Raw genomic sequence first — 21,233 nt, 5'->3', positions numbered from 1 at the left:
CTGGGTCAAAATACACAGAGATTTACCTTTCCACTCAAGAGGTTATAACAAAGAATCAGGGTTTAGAGTAATTGCAGTAATAAGTTAGGACAGATTGAGAATTCAAACAAAAAGCAGAAAGCAGGAATGAAAGGTCACATTTGGGTTTGCCACCTGTAATGAGTAGGGTAACCACAAGAATCAATGCTTAGTCCTCAGAGATTTACAACCCACTAACTCTGATGAGGGAATCAAGTGTAATGTATTCAAACTTGCTAATTGACAAAGCTTCCTGGATAAGTAGGCTGTGAGGAGAATAAAAGGAAATAGCACAGGTTAGTAAATGAAAACAAAGATGGACCATAATGTGGGCAATTGTGAAATTATTAACTTTGGACTGAAAAACAGAACAACAGTTTTTTTAAAAATGGTAATTGGTGCAAAATGTTGGTAAGCAAAAGGGACTTGGGTGTCTTTGTTACAAATCGCAAGATTTGGCACAAGCAGTTTTTAGGAAAACAAATGTTAGCTTTTATTGCACAAGGATTGGAATACAAGTGGGCAGCACGGTGGCACAGTGGTGCCTCACAGCACCTGAAACCCGGGTTCAATTCCTGCCTCAGGCAATGTCTGTGTGGAGTTTGCACATTCTCTCTGTGTCTGCGTGGGTTTCCTCCGGGTGCTCCGGTTTCCTCCCACAGTCCAAAAATGTGCAGGTTAGGTGAATTGGTCATGCTAAAATTGCCCATAGTGTTAGGTGAAGGGGTAAATGTAGGGGAATGAGTCTGGGTGGGTTGCTCTTCGGAGGGTCAGTGGAGGCTTGTTGGGCCAAAGGGCCTGTTTCCACATTGTAAGTAATCTAATCTAATCTAAAGTCAACATTGAACTCACTGAGCCAATATTCCCTGGAATTTCAATGAACATCATGTAGTTTCATTGAAGCCACTACTGAAGTTTGAAACCCACATTCTGAAAGGACATCGGAAGATACAGTTGAGGAATCCAGAACTCAAGATCAGGCTCAGAACAAGGGGTTGGTCATTTAACACTGAGATGTGGCCGATACAGAAGATGGCGATGAGGAACATCTGAGGAGCATCCTTGGTTTGCTCAACAAGACTGAGGAAGGAATGGCATGGGGAGCTGGTATCAAAAATTGGTGAAGGCCCCAAACATTACATTATTGTACTGATTCTGTCTCTCCCTTCTCCTCGAACCAAAAAAGAGAGTTGGGGGAGGTGTTAGAGAATTTATTTGTGAGTGAGATAAAACCTAAGAAGTGTGCATCATCTTCACCAAGAAAGATGGCAGGGACTCTGAGGAAAGTAGTATGTAAATTGTGGGTGGTTTTGGATCCACAAATCATCCAGAACATTCACATCTGCATGAGGAGAGCAGGCCTTGAACCACATGTGGCTAATTTGAAGGAGCGACTTAGCATACAAGAATTCCCTCCTTGAGGGCTTGTGTATCAACATGGACTGTAGCATTTCAAGAAGGCAACTCACCACCATCTTCTCAAAAGGCAGTTATGGATGGGCAATTAAAAAATACACTTTCTGAAACAATACATTTCCGGTCCTGCCAGGGAGGAAGCTGTACTGGATCTGGTTTTATGAAACAAGGCAGACCGAGTGGAGAATGTCATAGTGGGGGAGGAGGTTCTTGAAGCATTTTAAGAGTAAAGAAAATAAATGAAGGATAGAGTGGGGCCCATAAGGAACAAGCAAGGTAAGCTGCTCATTGAAGCAAAGAATATGTCTGAGGTACCAAATGAATATTTTGCTTCTGGCTTTACCAAATTAGAAGATGCTGACAATGGCCTGAGTTGAAAATGAGATGTTGAGCAACTGAGCACTATGGTGAAAGATACAAAACAGGAGATGCTGAAAAAGCTGCCAGTACTTCAGGTGGAGAAGTAGCTAGGCCCAGAGAGGATACATTCTAGCTTACTGAGAGAGGTAAGGGAGCAAATTGCAGAACCATTAATAGAAATTTTCCCGGTATCTCTGAACTCAGGATTATTCCAGGGAACTGGAAGATTGCAAATGTGACCCTGATGTTTAGGAAAGAGGCAAAGGGTAACCCAGAAAACTACAGACTTGAGAGCTTGACGTCAGTAGTAGGAAAACTCATGGAGGCCACAATATAGGAAAAGATTAAGTATATTGTGAGACAAAATAAGTTAATACTGGACGGTTAAGGGCAGGTCATATCTGACAAATCTGATGGAGTTTTTTGACGAGGTGACACAGACAGTGGATGAGGATAGTGCTATGGCTGTTGTATGTTTGTACTTTCAGAAAGCATTTGATACGGTGCCATATTCCACATGATTAGCAAATTAGAAATGTTTAGGATTGATGGATCCTTGGCAGCATGGATTAGAAATTGGCTAAAAGATAGGAAACAGTGGACATTTTTCAGACTGGGAGATGAACTGAAAGTGGGGGGACCCTTGCTTTTCCTGATTTCTATGAATAATTCGGAGATGGGTGATGGAGGCTAACATCTCTAAATTTGCAGATGATACTAACCTAAGGCAAACAGTGAATTGTAAGGATGATGCTGAGCAATTTCAGAGGGATATTGACAAGTTAGCCAAATGGACAGATGAAATTCAATGCAGAGAAATGTGATCTGATACATTTTGGTAGAAGAAATAATAGAGTCAATACAATTTCAATAGTACAATTTTGAGGAGAATATAGGAGAAGAGGGACTTCGAGAGTATTATTCTCTGAAGGGGGCCAAACAAGTTGAAACAGTTGTTAAAGTGGCTGATAGGATCCTTGCATTTATAATTCGAGAGATAGAGTATAAAAGTAAGGCAGTGATGTTAAACATCTCCAAATATTGGTCAGACAACATTTGAAGTAATGTGTTCAGTTCTGGCCACCTTATTTAAGGAAGGATGTTAAAGACTTGGAGAAAGTGTATAGGAGGTTTAATGCAATGACACCAGGAATAAGACATTTTCAAAACAAGGGAAGATGATAGAAATTGGCCTTATTCTCTCTGAAGCAGATTAAGAGGAAGAGAAGAGGTGACCCTGCTGAGGTGTTCAAAAACTTATGAACAATGTTGACAGGGTAAAGAACAATATTCCGTTTCCACTCGTGTAACATATGTCTGTAACTAAGGGTTACAATTTCAAAATTGTCAACAAGACAATTGGGAGTGAGATGGAGAGAAACTCCTTTAGCCAGAGAGTTGTTAGCATTTGGACTATGCTGCCTGGTAGAGTAATAGAAGTCGATTCCATCGACTTGGATATATATGTGGAAGTGATAAATTTAGAGGCAAGTGGAGATAGGGCTGGATTCAGACTAGCTGGGTCATTCTCTCAGAAGCCAATACAGACATGATGGTTCAAAAAGTCTCCTTCTTTACTGTAAAATTCTAGGATTCTAAATTATTTTGCTGTTCAGATTTCTGTCCGAGGGGCTGTGGATTCTCCATTCTTCAGTATATCGAATACACACTTTGTTAGGTTTCCTTGGATATTCATGATATTAAGGAATATGGGAAGTTGGAATGGAGCTTGTTGGATAGCAGAGAAGGTTCAAAGGGCCAAATGGTGAACTTGTACTGTCATAGCAGTGAGGTTGATGCACAGTATTCATGCAGGAGGCGGTGATCTGTTGGACAGGTGGTGCTGTGCAAGGGAGATCCATGAATAGTCATCATGGTAAAGGTCCGAGGAATCCTTCATGTAAATCTGATTTGGATCATTATAAGCAATCAGTGCGGCAGAGAAAAGCACAAGATAGTGGTGCAGTAGTAGTGACATTGGACCAGCAGCCCGGAGGCACTTGTGAATATTCTGGGAACATGGGTTCAAATCACAACATCTGAGCTAATGGAAATGCATTTCAATTAAAAATCCAGAAGGGAAAAGCAATAAAAGTTGCAAAATGACACATACTGGTCCAACCTATCCTTCAAAATGGAGCTCTAACGTACTCAGTAGGTTTACGTTTAGGAATTACAGGTAGTTTATTCATTTCTCCTTCTCGAAAATCTGAATTGAACGCCAGTCCCACTGATGGTGACCATAAAACTCTCATTGATTATTGTAAGAATCCATCCGGTTCACTGTTGTCTATTAGGGAAGGAATTATGTCCCCCTTACCCAGGTCTGACCTACATGTGACTCCAGACCCACAGCGATATGGTTGACTCATGACTGCCCTCTGAAGTGGTCAAGAAAGTCAACTCAGTTCGAGAGACAATTGGCAATTTGAAAATTTATTTCTTCTTCCCAATCTTCCACCAAAAAGCAGCTCTACAATCCATGAGCCTCCCTGTATGAGATTAGCAGTACAAATAACCATTTACAAATGAGAAATTGCTACAGAAACTCAGCAGGTCTGGCAGCATCTGTGAAGAGAAAGCAGAGTTAACATTTCAGGTCCAGTGACCCTTCTTCAGAATTGATGCTGTCAGACCTGCTGAATTTCTTCAACAATTTCTGGGGTTTTTTTTGTCAGATTTCCAGCATCCGCAATTCTTGGGTTTATTCGCTTATAAATGGAGATTTGCGCTTGTTAATGACTTTAGGAGAACAGGGAGACAAATCAGCATTTTCAAATAAAACGCAGCTTTCTGTGCGTGTGTAAATGAGTCTAATTATAGCTGGAGGAATACAATCATAAGCTGGAGACTCCTGAGAATTGTACAAAGCAAGGAACCAGCGCTCAACATGTCCCTGCCTGCAGTCAGTGAGTATATGCAGGAGCTGGCTTCTTAATCCAGTTTTTCTAGTCAAAGGCCTCTTTACTGAATTACACAGCAGGCCCACATCCTTATCACTTCAGGCTATTGACCTGAAAAAGCTGTTCACTGGAGGGTAGAGAAACAGCAGGCAAGGCGCCATCCATCAATCGCCAACATCAGAATCTGCCAAGTGTAAATGTGTGAGCTGTGAATCGTCAAGGAACAGATTTGTCACTGACGCTGGGAACCTAGCAAATACCACCTTTCTCCGGCTGTTTTCAGTTCTGACAAAAGGTCACTGGACTCGAAAAGTTAATTCACTCTACAATGCTGCCAGACCTGTTGGTTTTCTCCAGCAATTTCTGTTTTTGTGTCATCTCATTAACTACCTGCTCCAGCCCTATAGCATTCCTTACATTTAAATCTAGCCCCATCTTACCACACGCTGTTGCTGGAACAACTCACCGCCTTTAGGATATCCCAGAATGGACTGGCAACCCTGGAACCATCTTCAAATGGGAATGGTGACCCAAACAAGATGGTCAGCCTGGAGCTGCACTTCGGAGTGGTTTCTGGCATTTCCCAGGACATGGCGGCAAGTGGGGCATTTGATATGTTGCGGACAAGGACCTGGACGTCATGCTGGAAGGGATGGTGCAAAGTGGGCTGTTGTGTTTTCCCCCCCCCCAGGACCAGTAAGGGAGGCCATGACACCCGTTCATGCCAACCTGGTCCACCCAGACATTGCCACCTCAGCCAGTGCATCAAATCAAGGAACCTGCGCTCAACATGTTCCTCTCTTGAGGAATGCACAGCAATGTTGGAATAATGTCCGATCTGGCAGCACAAGTGCCACCATTCTCTCTCTATCTCCACTACTGCATACACCTCCCTCCAAGGGCCCGTACTCTACCTGGAACATCGACCCACTTGCTCTCATCACCACCTCCAGCCCCCCAATTTAGCCCCAACACCACTGACTCTGAATACCCACTGTGCTGCCTTCTCACTCACTCAAGATACCTTCCCCAATGGTGCCACCCACTTTCATCTCTCTTAATGCCTGCCTTACTCTCATTCCAGGGGGCAAACAGCCCACAGTAAGGCAGACAGAATCAAGACAAGTGGTGGGCTGCCCAAAATTTGTTTCCTCACGCCCTGCGTGGAGGGGATCCTGACTCCAACCTCCGCAAGCAGCTAACTGACTGTGTCTAAGCCCCGGAGACTGGTACTGGAGGCTGCTCTTGAATTACAGTGCCAGGATGCCTGATCTAAAGTTACCCCTCTCGACTTGCCTTCCTGCCCTCCTGCTTCCCTGCCTGTGCTAAAGGGCAGGGCAATGCTGCTGTAATGTCCTTGGCTGAGGGAGCAAAGTGCGATAACACAAGACAAGGGCAGGGATGCTGTGAGCATCCAGGTAGGGCCAGAGTGAGTGAGAATGATCAGACCAAGCAAACAGCTGGGAGATGTAGCCTTGTCCAGTCCATGTGAGGGATGCACATCCCTTAGCGCACAGTGTCCTTGCTCCAGCAATAGAGTCATAGAGATGTACAGCACGGAAACAGACCCTTCGGTCCAACTCGTCCATGCTGACCAGATATCCCAACCCAATCTAGTCCCGCCTGCCAGCACCCGGCCCATACTGCTCCAAACCCTTCCTATTCATATACCCATCCAAATGCCTCTTAAATGTTGCAATTGTACCAGCCTCCACCACTTCCTCTAGCAGCTTATTCCATACACGCACCGCCCTCTATGTGAAAATGTTGCCCCTTAGGTCTCTTATATCTTTCCCCTCTCATCCTAAACCTACGCCCTCTAGTTCTGGAGACCCCCACCCCCGGGAAAATACTTTGTCTATTTTTCCTATCCATGCCCCTCATGATTTTATAAACCTCTATAAGGTCACCCCCTCAGCCACTGACGCTTCAGGGAAAACAATCCCAGCCTATTCAGCCTCTCCCTTAGCTCAAATCCTCCAACCCTAGCAACATCCTTGTAGATCTTTTCTGAACCCTTTCAAGGTTCACAACATCCTTCTGATAGGAAGGAGACCAGAATTGCATGCACTATTCCAAAAGTAGCCTAACCAATGTCCTGTACAACCACAACATGACCTCCCAACCCCTGTACTCAATACAACGATAGTAGGCCAAGGTACACCATCAAAGTGCAGAAATGTCCTATGAGTGGGTCAGACATTGCCTTGAGAGCTCTTCAAAGCTGGCAAAGGTCAGATGCCAATTGTCTATGGAAGAGGGACTATGTGACTGTCGTCCATTGAGCCTGCTCTGAGCTGAGGATGCCCCCAACATGGAGGCCCTCTGGAGCAAGAGGTGAGCAGCAATCGCCAAGCTCTGACTCCCATGTCGAGGATTCTCATTGTTCTTTTTCTCCTTGTTCTGGAGCATTTGGGAAGGTGGGAAACTGAATAGTAATGAGGTGAGTTGAGGCATTTAACAAGTAATTGGTAATTTCCCAATGCGTTGTGAGAAATTCACCTCACGCTCTAAAGACATAAAAGATGCAGCAAGTGGTTCTGGCAATTGAGATGGGCCTCACTAGACTTCTTGCGGGATTCTACCACAAATCTCTCTAAAACCTTCACTACTCAGGGCTCTCGAAGACTCCACCTATTGTCTCAGCTTTTCTCCCCAAAAGTGCAGCCAGACCTGCGGAGAATTTCCAGTATTTTAGGGTCCTGGTTTTAGCTGTCCAGATCAGCAGCATTTTGCGTTGGTATAACAAAGACATACCCAGCAGATGTAACCACACGGCTGTTTATGGGAGTTTGCTAGACACCATCAGATCCTGCATTTCTTCATAGTGATAGCATGTCAAAAGTACTTCAATGGCCGTCAGTAAGTTCTGGAACAGCCAGAGACAATGTTTACAGCCGATGAGATGTTTCGTTGGAGCTGCTTTGGGAATCCACATCCAGGGTAAACAGATTTTCCAGCAGAACCAACACTCGTACAGGTTCCAGGTTTGAAAGAGAGAGAAAAAGGAGGGATTGTGATAGGGCGAGAGAGAGTGAAGAGGAAAAAAAATACTGAGATCGAAAGCAACCGCAAGAGTTGGGGGGAGGTGGGAGGAGCATGAGAGAGGAGAGGAAGGGACAGAGGATAGGGAGAGCTTGAGAGAGGTGAGGGAGGGAACACGAGGGCAAAGGTAGTGTGAGGGAGGGAAGAAGCTTGATGTGTGGTACTGTACTGAAAGCCTTTAGGAAGTCCCTGTACGTTTCATCAATAGCCTTACCATCATCAACCCTCTCTTGAGTCTCATCAAAACAGGTTAAACCCTTAACAAATCCATACCAACTTTTCTTTCTTGATTTGTCCAAGTAACTATTGATTTTGTGGTGAGTGATGATTTCACAGTTTCCCCACCACCAAAGTGAAACCGTTGCCTGAAGTTGCTTCCTTGGTCCTTGCAATTCTCGAAGCCACTTGTCCTCCCCGCTGTACTAAAGGGAGATTGGAAGTTAGGATTCAGCAATTGTATCATTTCAATCCCTCTTTTCTTCAAGGTTCTCAGATACGCTAAGAAAAATGATCTTAAAACTGAGCTGGCTATGACAACTGTACACCAGCAGACAGTAACATTTTTTCTGCTGAAGATGTTTGTCAGTGTTTAGACTCTCAATGCCTGTTATATGCCACAATCTTACGTGGCATCTAAGAACTGCCGACTCCGACACTGACTCAGCCCTGCAATTTGCAGACTGCTTGGAGGGAGAGACAGGTTGACTCGGATCTCAGGCTGCAGTAGGAACAGAAGCCACTCAGGCTGAGGTCTGGCTCAGGAATGCGGAGAATTCTCTGAATAAACATGCTGTATTTCCTTCTACAATGAGCTCCAGATGAGACTGCTCTCAGATCCAGCTGTCTGAGTGAGTGTTCTTGACTCACACTGTGGACTGACAGTGCATTGACAGAGCAGTATAGATAGTCTCCCGAATGCAATCTCCAGAGAAAGTAGGTTTAGAGGAAGGAGAGGACAATACAGGGCAGGCAGGCAAACAAGACTTTAGACTGGCCACAGTTTCATCAATCCAAAGCATAAAGTGGCCAGTAGATGAACAATTCCACAGCAGTAGGGAGTGAGAGTATGGGGAGAATCAGACAGCAAACTTCAGGAACAAAATTCGATCAGACAGATGACAGAATTATTGATGATGAGTCCATCCGACAATTTCGCTCTCCTTTTCAATGGATTGGATGAACCAAGCTAATATAAGTCAAGGTACAAAATTTTCGTGGAATATTTCTTTCCCAACCGGTGAACCTTGCTGGTTATTGACGTAAGAAGGGACAGGTAGTGAAGTATTAAACAGAGGAAGACCAATGTTTTCATCACTCTCTTCTCACCCTCAGAATGTCCCAAACCACCTTCTGGCCAATGCAGTTTGTAAGGAGCTTCAACCTTGTTATTTGGGAAATGAACCAGTCATAGAGTCATACAGCACAGAAACAGACCCTTTGATCCAACCAATCCATGCTGGCCATTATCCCAAACTAAACTATTTCTAGTTGCCTACATATGGCCCATATTGCTCCAAATATTTCTTATTCACATACCTATCAAAATTCTTTTAAATGTTGTAAATGTACCCATATCCTCTGGAAGTTCATTTCATACATAAACCACCTTCTGTGTAAAAAATGTTGCCCTTCATGTCTTTCTTAAATCTTTCTTCTCTCGCCTTAAAAAATATGGTCTTGACGAAAGTGAGGACTGCAGATGCTGGAGATTAGAGTCAAGATTAGAGTGGTGCTGGAAAAGCACAGCAGGTCAGGCAGCATCTAAGGAATTCCTGATGAAGGGCTCCTGCCCGAAACATCGATTTTCCTGCTCCTCAGATGCTGCCTGACCTGCTGCGCTTTTCCAGCACCACTCTAATCTTGACTTAAAAATATGGCCCTCAGTCAATGTGCACATAGCAGATCCGATAAATGTCAATGACATGTCAAACGGTTAATTTAGTTCTTTTTGATGACGATTGATGGAGATCTCTACTCTTAAGCAAACTAGTGCTGTAGAAACCTATTAATCTACTTCAGAGTGCAGGTAGGACCTGAATCTTATCAAACAGGCTAGATCTCCTTCATGCAGTGCTCCCTTAGCGTCAACCCTCTGACAGCAAGGCAACCTTCAGCACTGACTCTCTAATAGGCCGGTCCTTCCTTACCATGGACTTTGTGACAGTGCAGACCTATATCAGTCCTGACCCTCTGGTAGGGCAGTGTTCCCTCAGCACTGATCGGCTGACAGGGTAGCACTCCCTCCATGCTGACCCTATGACAAGATGGCACTCCCTCAGCAGTGGCACTCCCTCAGCACTGACACTCCCTAAGTGTGGCGCTTCCTCAGTACTGACCCTCCAACAGTTTGGCATTCCCTCAGTACCGACCCTCCAACAGTGTGGTGCTCCCTCATACTGACCCTCTGATAGTACGGTACTCCCTCAGTACTGACCATCTGACAGTGCAGCACTCCCTCAGCACTGATCCTCCGACAGTGTGGCACTCCCTCAGCACTTGCCCTCCGATAGTGCAGCACACCCTCAGCACTGACTCTCCGACTGTGCAGCACTCCCTCAGCACTGACCCTCTAACAGTGCAGCACTCCCTCAGCAGTGACCCTCCAACAGTGCAGCGCTCCCTCAGCACTGACCCTCTGACAGTGCAGCGCTCCCTCAGCACTGACCCTCCAACAGTATAGCACTTCACCCATCCTGAACCTCTGACAGGATTGAGAGTTTCTCTTTAGACTTTCATTCATGACCTATGAATGTAAAACAAAAGGCTGTAATCTGGGGAGTGAATGAGCTCAGAGCTTTCCTGGTATAGTCTACCCTCAGCAGGCCTGCCAGTGTCTGGAGCCTGAAAGCTCACGGCATTCACATCCTGAACACAGAAGTGAAACAACAATCAGTCTCTGGGGTGCACTGTTCACACTTGTTCAAGTGAAAGCTTCCATGTTTGACCATGTTGGAGGATTTCTTCCCACCATATTTGAAATTATCCTGCTCCTTATCACTATGCCTCACTCTCAGCTCAGTCAAAATGCTCACTCACTGTGACAATAATAAAACTCTGAGTGAGGCCACACAGAGAGGAACACATTGAGATAAGTGATCGATTCTCTCAGGTGATGTGTTCGCATGCGACTGTGTGAAAGACTGAACAGTGAGCATCATTTCAGGCTACAGAGCCTTGGGCTACAGTGCTCTTGTCATGTGATTAAATGGGACTGAATGGGTTTGAAGGAGCAGTTCCCAACTCTCCAGGAATGACCTGGTATCTCCAGGAACTAACATTCACTGGCAGTGGCTGATGCGCCCTTTGAAAGGCAAGGGAGTCAAGGACTATGGGAGGGAAAGACAGTGGAGCTGAGACCACAAACTATTCTGCGGTGATCTGACGAATGGTGGAACAGGCTCGAAGGGCTGAATGGCTTTCTGCTTCAAAGTCCTACACACCTATGCTCAGTCCCCTGGGACCGACAGTTTTCTCGCATCCATCATCACTAAAAATCAGTTTGTCTGCCAATATATCCTACAGCTGTTTGTGGGATCTTACTGTGTATGAATTGACTTGGTTTTAAAGGTCTTTGGGATAACTTTAGGTCACAAATGGTACTGTGTAAAAATGCAAGTCTCCCTCCTTTCACCTGGATTACATGGAGAAAATATTTCATGACAAAAGGACAACACGATGTGATCAGACAGTCAACTCCTTTTGTGTATCGTGACGTGAATCCTAACCCTCATTCAGTGGAATGAGGGAGTCTCTTCAGAGATCATTCTGCTGTTTCAGTGAGGCACAGGATCATTTGAGGACAGCATCACCAGCAACAACTGGAGCCTGTGATTGGAACAGAATTGCAGGTTCTGGCTCAAGTTAATCGCCCTGTACTTAACACTTATTTATAGCAATGTCTCTGAGTTTGGATCCAATTTAGTGCACACACTGGGACAGCAAAGAACAAAAGTGGTGAGGGGACAGAGAGTCATGCAGCAGAAGAAATTCAAAGAGGAGTGAGGAGTTAAACTGAGGAGGGAAGATTTCACTCCATTCCAGCTGGTTACTTTGCCTCATTCACTTGATTGGTCTCAATTACAAAGGCTCCAAACTATCCCTCTTGGTTTCACCTTCAATGAACTCAAACTCATCCAAAACTCTGCTGCCAGGGTCCAAACTCATGCAAAATCCTCTTTGCTCATTACTCCCGTTTCTCACTACATTCCCCCAATAACATTTCAGATTTAAAAATCCATGTCACTTTTTATAATCCCTTCAGAATCTTTTCCTTTCCCCTGTCTCTGTGTCCTTCTCCGAGCCTCAGGACCTCAGCACCCTTTCAATCCTGGCCTTGTGTGTATCTCCAATTTTAACAGTAGTCCCTACAGTGGAAACTGTGCCTTCAGTGGCCAAGGACCTAAGCTCTGGAATTTCTGACTGAAACCTCTCTGCTTCACTCACTGCCTGTCGGATGTCTTTGAATAACCACCTCTCTAATGAAACTTTTAGTACTTAGTTACCAACTGCTTCTTACATAGCTTACTATCAAAATTGCTTTGGTAAGCATGTCTGTAAAACCGTGGGGATGGCTTACTACATCCAAGGTTCCACATGGTTACATAAATACAGTCGAAGAAAACAATATTTTGAGCTACAGAAAATAACCAACTGGAGGTATGCTGTGTGGCAACAAAACACACATAACTGGAGCAGAAATAGGCCATTCAGCCCCTCAAGCCTGCTCTACCATTCAATGGGACTGTGGCTGATCACCCTACTCAGTATTTGTTCCCACTTTCACCCCGAGCCCTTTGGTCCCACTCCCCCTAAGAACTTGATTTAACTCCTTCTTTCTGAAAACATTAAATAATTTGAGCCATAACTACTTTGATTAGATTAGATTAGATTAGATTACTTACAGTGTGGAAACAGGCCCTTCGGCCCAACAAGTCCACACCGACCCGCCGAAGCGCAACCCACCCATACCCCTACAGTTACCCTTTACCTAACACTACGGGCAATTTAGCATGGCCAATTCACCTGACCTGCACATCTTTGGACTGTGGGAGAAAACCAGAGAAAACCCACGCAGACACGGGGAGAACGTGCAAACTCCACACAGTCAGTCGCCTGAGTCGGGAATTGAACCCGGATCTCTGGCGCTGTGAGGCAGCAGTGCTAACCACTGTGCCACCATGCTGCCCACAAATGACTTCGATTTCCTACAATGTGGAAGCAGGCCCTATGGCCCAACACCAATCCTCCAAAGAGTAACCCACCCAAACCCCTTTGCTCTCTAATTAACAATTTAAGCATAGCTAACTCAACTACCCTGTCGGTCCTTGCACTATGGGCAGAAACCAGAGCATACCCATGCAGACACAGGGTGAATGTGCAAACCCGATGCAGTTACCCGAGGTTGGAATCGAACCCGGGAGCCTGGTGCTGTGAGGTAACATTGCTAAACTACTGAGCCACCGTGCTGCCGACACATACTTCCTATGGCAGAGAATTTCACAGGCTGACCATTCTCTGGATGAAGAAATTTCTATTCATCCCAGTCCTCAATGACCTACCCTGTACCATTAAACTGTGATCCCCAGTCATCAGGAATATCCTTCCTGTGTTTACCCTGTCTAGCCCATTTTGAATTTTATAGGTGTCTATGAGATCCTCCCACATTCTTCTCAACTCCAGTGAACCTAGGGCTAATGGAACCAATCTCTCTTCTTAGAAATGGAGCATGTGAGGGGGAGGAGTTGGAGCTTGGTTTATGTTGGTGAGTATGTTGCTGAGTAAACTCATCCCTCCTCAGACCATGTCCTAACCTTGGATGAAGAGGGTTGATGGTGAGATTGCTGTAGTTTTCTCCCCAACGCGTACGGGCATCCCATCCTGTAGCCACATCAGCTCCTTCAATTCTGGCGATCCTGCGGCAGCACAGCTCAGGTTAAAAGGCTCATCCCTGTGCACGTGGGCATCCTGTGGCTCCTTGGTGAAGTGGGGCAACCCTGAGGGGGAAGAGATTGGAGGGGGGGAAGAAGAAAAAAAAAGACACGGTGGTCAGAACATCAGACAGCCATTGCGTTAATCATAGTTAAAAATCACGCAACACCAGGTTATAGTCCAACAGTATAACCTGGTATTGTGTGATTTTTAACTTTGTACACCCCAGTCCAACACCGGCATCTCCAAATCAAGGCAATACATAACATTTCCAAAGTTTGTATCGCTAAAACGTCAAAAATCCTCAACACTCTTGAGAAGAAAGGCCTAAAAAGGAGAGAGACAGACAGAGAGCAGAATTTTCTCCTGCCTGATAGCAAGAGAAAGGAATAATGGGGTGAGTTTGTCCTGGAGAGAAATGCAACCCCTTCCCATATCGTTGTCAACCAAGTGCTGAAAGAGAGACTATCTTTTGGAGAAGTTTATGACTTGCCAACAATTAAGGCTCTTAACTGGTCAATCAACAGCCGCTTAAGGGAGGTCACGCCTCCACTATTTTTGGGGTTCAGCAGCAGGCAGGAATGGTTTCTAGCTTCTGGACTAGAAAACCATGGCAACCAATCTGCTGAGTTAAGGCTTGGTCTCCAATTGCTCCAACCTGGTGACTGTAGGCACAGATGGAGAGAGGGCAAGGTACGGCATCTGAAAGCCAGTTCTCTTCTAAACCCTGACCAGCTTTTCCATAACACCTGCCACATGAAGACTGCTGCCTTGCTGCTTCGGAGGACAAGTTAAGTAAATTGGGCCTGTACTCGTTGGATGTTAAGAAGGATGAGAGGTGACCTTATTTAAGCACACAAGTTTCTGAGCGTACTTGACAGGGTAGATATGGAAAGGTTGTTTCCCCCTGTCAGAGAGTCCAGGACCAGAGGGCATCATTTCAGAATAAGAGGTTGCATATTTAAAAGAATAAGGAGGAATTTCTTCTCTCAAAGGGTAATGAATCTGTGGAATTCTTTACCACTTCAGCTGCCCCTCACATTCCCACAAGGACATGCAAATCCTGGACCTCCTCCACCACCAAATCAAAGCCATCCAGCAACCAGAGGAAGAACGTCTCATCTTCTGCCTCGGGACTCAACAACAATATTGCATCAACATTGACTAAACCTGTTTTCAAATCTCCCCTCCCACCTACTCTATCCCAGATACAGCCCTCCAACTCCGTACCACCCTCTTGACCTGTGCTACCTGTCCATCTTCTTTCCCACCTATCTGCTCCACCCACCCTTCTGACCTATCACATTTACTCCCACCCCCAACCGCCTTCCCAGCTACCTTTCCCCAGCCTCACCCCGACTCTCCAACTTATCTTTCCGCCCACTTCCCATCCTACATTCCTAATGAAGGGCTTATGCCTGAAACGTCCACTCTCCTGCTCCTCAGATGCTGACCTGCTGTGCCTTTTCCAGAACCACCCTTTTCGACTCTGACTCTCCAGCATCTGCAGTCCTCATTTTCTCCATGTGATGGCTACTGAGGCTGGGTCATTAAATATATTCATGGTTGAGACAGCCAGATATTTAATCATTCAGGAAATCAAGGGTTATGGGAAAAAGGCGGGAAAGTGGAGTTGAGATGATCTGATCTCATTGACTGGCAGGACAGACTCAATGGGCTGAATGGCCTAATTTTGCTCCTATGTTTTACAATCTTGTGGACAAGAAGCTAAATTACTGACCTTCTTGTTGCTTGACCCCTCAAGGAGAAAACCTCAGCCAATGGTGTCTCTTTTCAGTGGGGTAGCATCTGTGTTGTAGTCTCTGATTTGTCCAGCAACTTGCCCACACTCTGCCTGTCAGCTCTTCAAGAGCTGATTGGTGGTCAGTGCAGTGAGTTTTACTATCATTAGGAGAGGCCTGCTACTTGGCGCAAACAACCTGCCCCATACTTTGAAGAATTATCAGAAAGTCATATCCAGGGAGATTTAGTGAGGACACTTTATGCTTTACTGCTGTTGTAGCTGAAGGCTATAGCCACAGATAGCAGAGTGCAGGAAACTGGCAATCACGTTGAAACTAAATTTGGAGTTCAGAGATTTCATAGTTGGAGGAAAGGGTGAGGGGTTAGCTGTGGGACTGGAGGAGCACATAGAGAGGAAGAAACAGACAGACAAAAGGATGGATTTTGAGTCTAAAGGTGACAAAAGAGTGTTTGAAAATTCCAAGTCCAAGAAACGATGGCAGTATTGTGTCAGTGACACCTGGATTAGTGTCTCAAAACTCAGCTCAGGGACAAGTAAGAATCCAAGGATTGTGGGGGTCAGTAGCTTGCCTTTAACCTGCATTTGGAGATCAAGGATGGAATCAGGACCATGGGAGATCACGTGGGTGGACAGAGGAAGGACCTCCCTGCTCACAATCAAGTGTTACCAGCATTGAACAGCAGTTTACAGGGAGGTAGAAAGAGGTAGAGAAAGATAAAGAAACAGGATGAAAGAGAAAGAAAGACAGAAAAAGAAAGAATGAAGGATAGAAAGAGAGAGAGAGAGAAAGAGAGAGAGAGAGAGAGAAAGAGACAAATAAGGAGACAGAGGAATGAGTATCTGGAATATATTGCCCATTACATCCAATATCCCTAACACTTCCAGCCTGACCTTAATGCCATCTTCCCAACAGAAGGCACTGCATCGGGAGACACAGAGACTAAGGGTAGTTTTCCTCTCTTCCTCAATGTGGCCAGGTCAGTCAACTTACTACAGTCCAGATTTGAAGTTGCGATGGACTGACTTGCTTCCTAACACACTGCACAGCTTTCATAGTCCCAACATCAACTCAGCATTTAAAAGGATCAATGACTCACCTTCAATTTCTAGCTGAGCTTCTTTGGAGATAATTTCTTTGCCTTTCACTGAAGTGATGCACCGATAACTCCCAGCATCTGTTCGGTGGATTGAGGGAATGCTATGAACGAAGACAGGATATTAAATGTTGGAAGCAGAAAATAAGTAAGCGAGTGAGCTGGAGTCAGGTGACAGTCATGGGTCAGGAGGTCTAATAATCACCTCTGACTGTTAAATTTGTGAATTCAGCAATTTGATCAAAAGCTCAAGGTTGACACTATTCTGTTATCTACCTTCAACACTATTTCTGCTGCAGGAACACTCACTCCAGGTTTTTATCTCCAGACTTAACACTTCAATACTCTTGTTAGGACATAGGGTAAGCCCTGCTGCTCAATTTAACCCAGCAACGCAGAAAAGATTTATCCCATGCAGTAATCTGAAAATTCAATAGCCAAGAACTAGTTAAAGTAAAAATTAACAACTTTATTTATTAAAGTATAACAGAGAATAATTAACTAACAACTATTTACAATTCCTTCTTCTAACCTATCTTTTACCTTCCCCTCTATAATACTAGTCAGATAAAACTCCCGATTAAGATTAACAAAACACTTCTTATCTGAAAACCAGGCAGCTTTCGGTTCTTCTCTGTATTCTTGTCTTCTGTTCTTCTTCTTGGGGATTCTGCTTCACATGTTATAGATCGATAAAGATACCTTTAAGAGAGCTAGTTTTCAGGCAGTCTTTACATGCTGCTAGTTTGGCAGTTCTCTCAACTGTTCAATGTTCCCCAGCCTTACACCCCCAAAGCATCAGATTGTGTCAGTGGCTTTAAAGATTGTCAATATACTCAATTCAAATTTGATAGGCATTTGGTATTTTGGGGCTTTAATTTAAACTGATTGGCCGAATTTGAATTTGTTTTTGTCTCATAGCAACTCAGCCAGTGCTATCTGTTCTGAACCAAATGTTATATTGTAAAGTCTCCAGCATTCAGTGTGCTTGCCAAGTCCTTCACTCTCTTAAAGGTACAGTCCACTTCTACATATTCATAACACTCTCCTGGCCATCGTTTGCATGTTGACAAATTTCAGCTCCTCCAATATGTAAATCCCAGATCAATCAATGTTCCAATTATTCCTTGTACTTGTCCTTCTGGACCCATATCAGTTCCAGTCTCCACAATCTTTAAAATCAAATTTCTACATTTAGATCTTTCAACTGCCCCATCCCTCCCTCAGTCTCAGAGACCCCAAACATTTAATTTTCCTGACACTGCCTTTTTAGCCATTCTTTGCAACAACTTTACCACTGGAGGCTGTGACTTCAGCTATCTCAGCTCCTCACTTTGCACCTCACTACCCCCCTCTCAATCTTTAAGGCCTTTCTCAAAACAATTCAGTTTGTGATCATTTCCCAGTATTTAAATCTTGGGCTTGCAGTATACCTGCTCTTCCAGAATACCTGGAGGCATCTCTGCATGTTGAAGGTATTATATCAATGCAAGTTATTTTGTGTTGTTACTGAGTGCACACATTTTAACCATTTGTGACATCTAAAATGGGATAGAGTCATAGAGTCAAGGAGACGTACAGCATGGAAACAGACCCTTCCATCCCACTCCTCCATGCTGACTAGATATCCTAAATTAATCTAGTCCCATTTGCCAGCATTTGGCCCATATCCCTGTAAACCCTTTCTATTCATGTACCCATCCAGATGCCTTTGAAATGTACCAGCCTCCACCACTTCCTCTGGCAGCTCATTCCATTCACGCACCACCCTCTGCAAGAATATGTTGCCCCTTAGGTCCCTTTTAAACTTTTCCCTTCTCACCCTAAACCTACGCCCTCTCATTCTGGATTCTCTCACTCTAGGGAAAAGATTTTGTCTATTGACCCTTCCCATGCCCCTCATGATTTTATAAACCTCTATAAGGTCACTCCATAGCTCCCGACGCTCCAGGGAAAATAGGCCCAACCTATTCAGCCTCTCCCTGTAACTCAAAACCAAGGGAAGTTGCACCAACAGTTCCAAATTGGCCTAACCATATCAGGATATGGCAAACCACCATTTAAATCAGATAATGAACATTGGGCACTGTTCTATTTCACACTCGTGGGCTGCAATTACCTTAATTCACTGATGGCCAGCCATTCATCATCACTCATTGGCACCAGAACTTGGTTGACATCCCCCTGGTACAGAGCCCCATCTCGTTGCCAATTTATTTCGGGAAGCTCCCCCATCACCCGAATTGAGCAGCGTAACTTTACTTCCTTTCCCTGGAAGGATACGATACTCTCGGGATCCTGCAGGAAGGGCACATCTGCATGAGAAAAATAAACAGGAGCGTTTTTGTTATTAATTCTCAAGAACTGGACATTATCGCATTCTTTTCTGAGCAAAAGTTACAAATCAGACACATAAATGGTGCACAACATCATTTCAAGTTTATTTTAAGATAGGTTTGTTCATCAGTCAGATTGGTTACAAGGGTTAGGAAGTTACATTGCAACTTTATGAGACTTGGGTTTGGCCACACTGAGAGTATTTAGCTTCAATTCTGGTCCTCACATTACAGGAAGGATATGGAGGCTTTGAAGAGGGTGCAGAAGAGGTTTACCAGGATGCTGCCTGGATTAGAGGGCATGAGCTATAAGGAGGGGCTAGAAGAACTCAAGCTGTTTTCTCTGGAGCAATAGAGGCTGAGGGGAGACTTGATCGAAATCTGTAAAATCATGAGATGCATAGATAGAGTTGATAGTCAGAATCTTTTTCCCAGAGTTGAAATGTGTAACACTAGGGGGCATGCATTTAAGGTGAGAGGGGAAAGTTCAAAGGAGATGTGAGAGGCAGTTTTTTTTACACAGCGCGTGGTAGGAGTCTGGAACGCACTGCCAGGGGTGGTGCTGTAGGCAGATACGATAGGGGTATTTAAGGGATAAGCACATATATATGCAAGGAATGGAGGAATATGGACCAAGGGCAGACAGAAGGGATTAGTTTAATTTGGTGTCATGTTTGGCACAACATCTTAGGCTGAAGGGCCCATTGCTGTATTTTACAGTTCTATATTCTGACAGAAGCTCAGTACTTGCAGCTATGGAGAAACATAAATTTACCTCACTCTAAACCTATCGCAAGGTGTAACCTTAACTGGGCACTGGTCACATTGTCCATGTCCTGATATTGGCTCATGAGCATGCCCACCTCTTAAAGTGATATCCCAACAGGCATTTTAGCCATCTTCAGCTGCCCTAGAGAAGGTGCTGCTAGGACTCCATCTTGAACTAGCAGTGTCTTTAAGCTAAAGATGTTGAGGGAAGGAAGAAGTACCAAGTATGAGTTCCAAGGACAGTAAAGGAAGGCTATTGTACATCTCCTTTGGGATGCCATGTGATTTTGAAGTGCTTTCTCTTAATATTTGTTTATGGGATGTGGACATCACTGGCTAGGCCCCCATTTATTGTCAGTCTCTAATTTCCCAGACGGCCATTAAAGATCAATCACATTGCTGTGCTCTAGTGTCACATGTAGGTTAGACTAGTAAAGGCAACAGATTTCCTCCCCTGAAAGGGATAAATGAATCTTATTGGCTTTTACTGCTTTCATCACCACATGAACAGGATGGATTAGATTCTTAAGTAGACCCAGAACATTACCTAGGTCTCTAGGTTAATAGTCCAACAATGTTACCAAGAGGCCATCTCCTCCCAAAGATGGGTTTCTATTGACAATCACCAGTGTTTACACAGTCACCATTAACCGAGCTTTTAGATTTATTCCATTTCTTTGTAATTTGGACCCATGTCATCTGAACATTAGCTGATTACTGATCCAGTGTCATTACCACTACACCACCCTGTTGTTCTCCCATGAGCAAGTGGCGAGGATCTGCTGAGAAAGTGCTGGAGGCAGATTTGTTTGTAGTTTTCACACGGGATTTGGACAATTGTATGAAAAGAAAACAATATGGCAGGGGCAAAAGTGGAAAACTGGGAATGTGAAAACCATTTGCAGAGAACCAGCACTGACACAATTTGCTGAATGGCCTCTCTCTGGACACTCAGACTTTCTGTGCCTCCTGTACATCATCCATTTAGTTGGAGGAGTCTGTGGGCCTGGGAAAGGGCCCAGGGAAGTTGCTGCTGTTCCACTTGTACAGCCACTGGAAATGATAACATCATACACCGCGTGGACAAATATCAGTACATCAGAATGAGAAACAGCCTGGACTTGCATGTGGGTCATATTATCAGACCAAAGCAACACATCTGGTGAGAAATATGCCATTACATCATGTACTGGAAGCATAGCAGCAGACAAATCTCCTCGATGAAAGTTTGAAAACAACCAAACCCAAGTCACGGCAACAATAAAAGGTGCATCACTCATGAAGGGTTTCACAAACTGTCTGTGATGAATTGTCCCTTAATTGACAGAGAGCAGAGCTCATCCATTCAACCCCTTCAGATTGTTCCATCATTCAGTCAGGTTATGGCTCATTTCTACACCCCTCCAGTGACCCCTGTCACTGACCCAAATCTCATACCTCAATAAACAAATCTTATCAACTGTAGCGCAGAAAATGTCAATTGTTCCGGCATCATCAGCCATTAGCAAAGAGAATTCCAGGTTTTAAAAATTTCTTTCTACAAGGAAAGAGCCCTTCTCACCTCACTCTGTGATGGTGTGTCTCTAATTTAATAGATTTT

At 44.5% G+C, this 21,233-nt stretch overlaps 1 protein-coding gene and 1 long non-coding RNA gene across 2 annotated transcripts in view; one reads left to right on the top strand and one right to left on the bottom strand.

The window, feature by feature from the left end:
* axl (AXL receptor tyrosine kinase) overlaps window positions 1-21,233 on the bottom strand; it is a 218,986-nt gene that overhangs the window by 146,708 nt on the left and 51,045 nt on the right. Inside the window, exons 2-4 of the mRNA XM_087984064.1 lie at window positions 18,649-18,844; window positions 16,533-16,633; window positions 13,553-13,735 (exon numbers count right to left, since the gene is read on the bottom strand). Of these exons, the coding sequence (XP_087840190.1) occupies window positions 13,553-13,735; window positions 16,533-16,633; window positions 18,649-18,844 (480 nt within the window). The remainder of the gene's footprint in view (window positions 1-13,552; window positions 13,736-16,532; window positions 16,634-18,648; window positions 18,845-21,233) is intronic.
* The window catches only part of LOC148136013 (uncharacterized), a 46,160-nt gene that overhangs the window by 840 nt on the left and 24,087 nt on the right, over window positions 1-21,233 (top strand). The window lies entirely within an intron of this gene.

The sequence above is a fragment of the Chiloscyllium plagiosum genome, unplaced genomic scaffold, assembly GCF_037043375.1.
Source record: "Chiloscyllium plagiosum isolate Xiang-an unplaced genomic scaffold, Cpla_swu_hap1 HiC_scaffold_47, whole genome shotgun sequence".
Taxonomy (NCBI): domain Eukaryota; kingdom Metazoa; phylum Chordata; class Chondrichthyes; order Orectolobiformes; family Hemiscylliidae; genus Chiloscyllium; species Chiloscyllium plagiosum.
The sequence above is the reverse complement of the archived record's forward strand: the minus strand, read 5'-3'. Positions and strand labels throughout refer to the sequence as shown.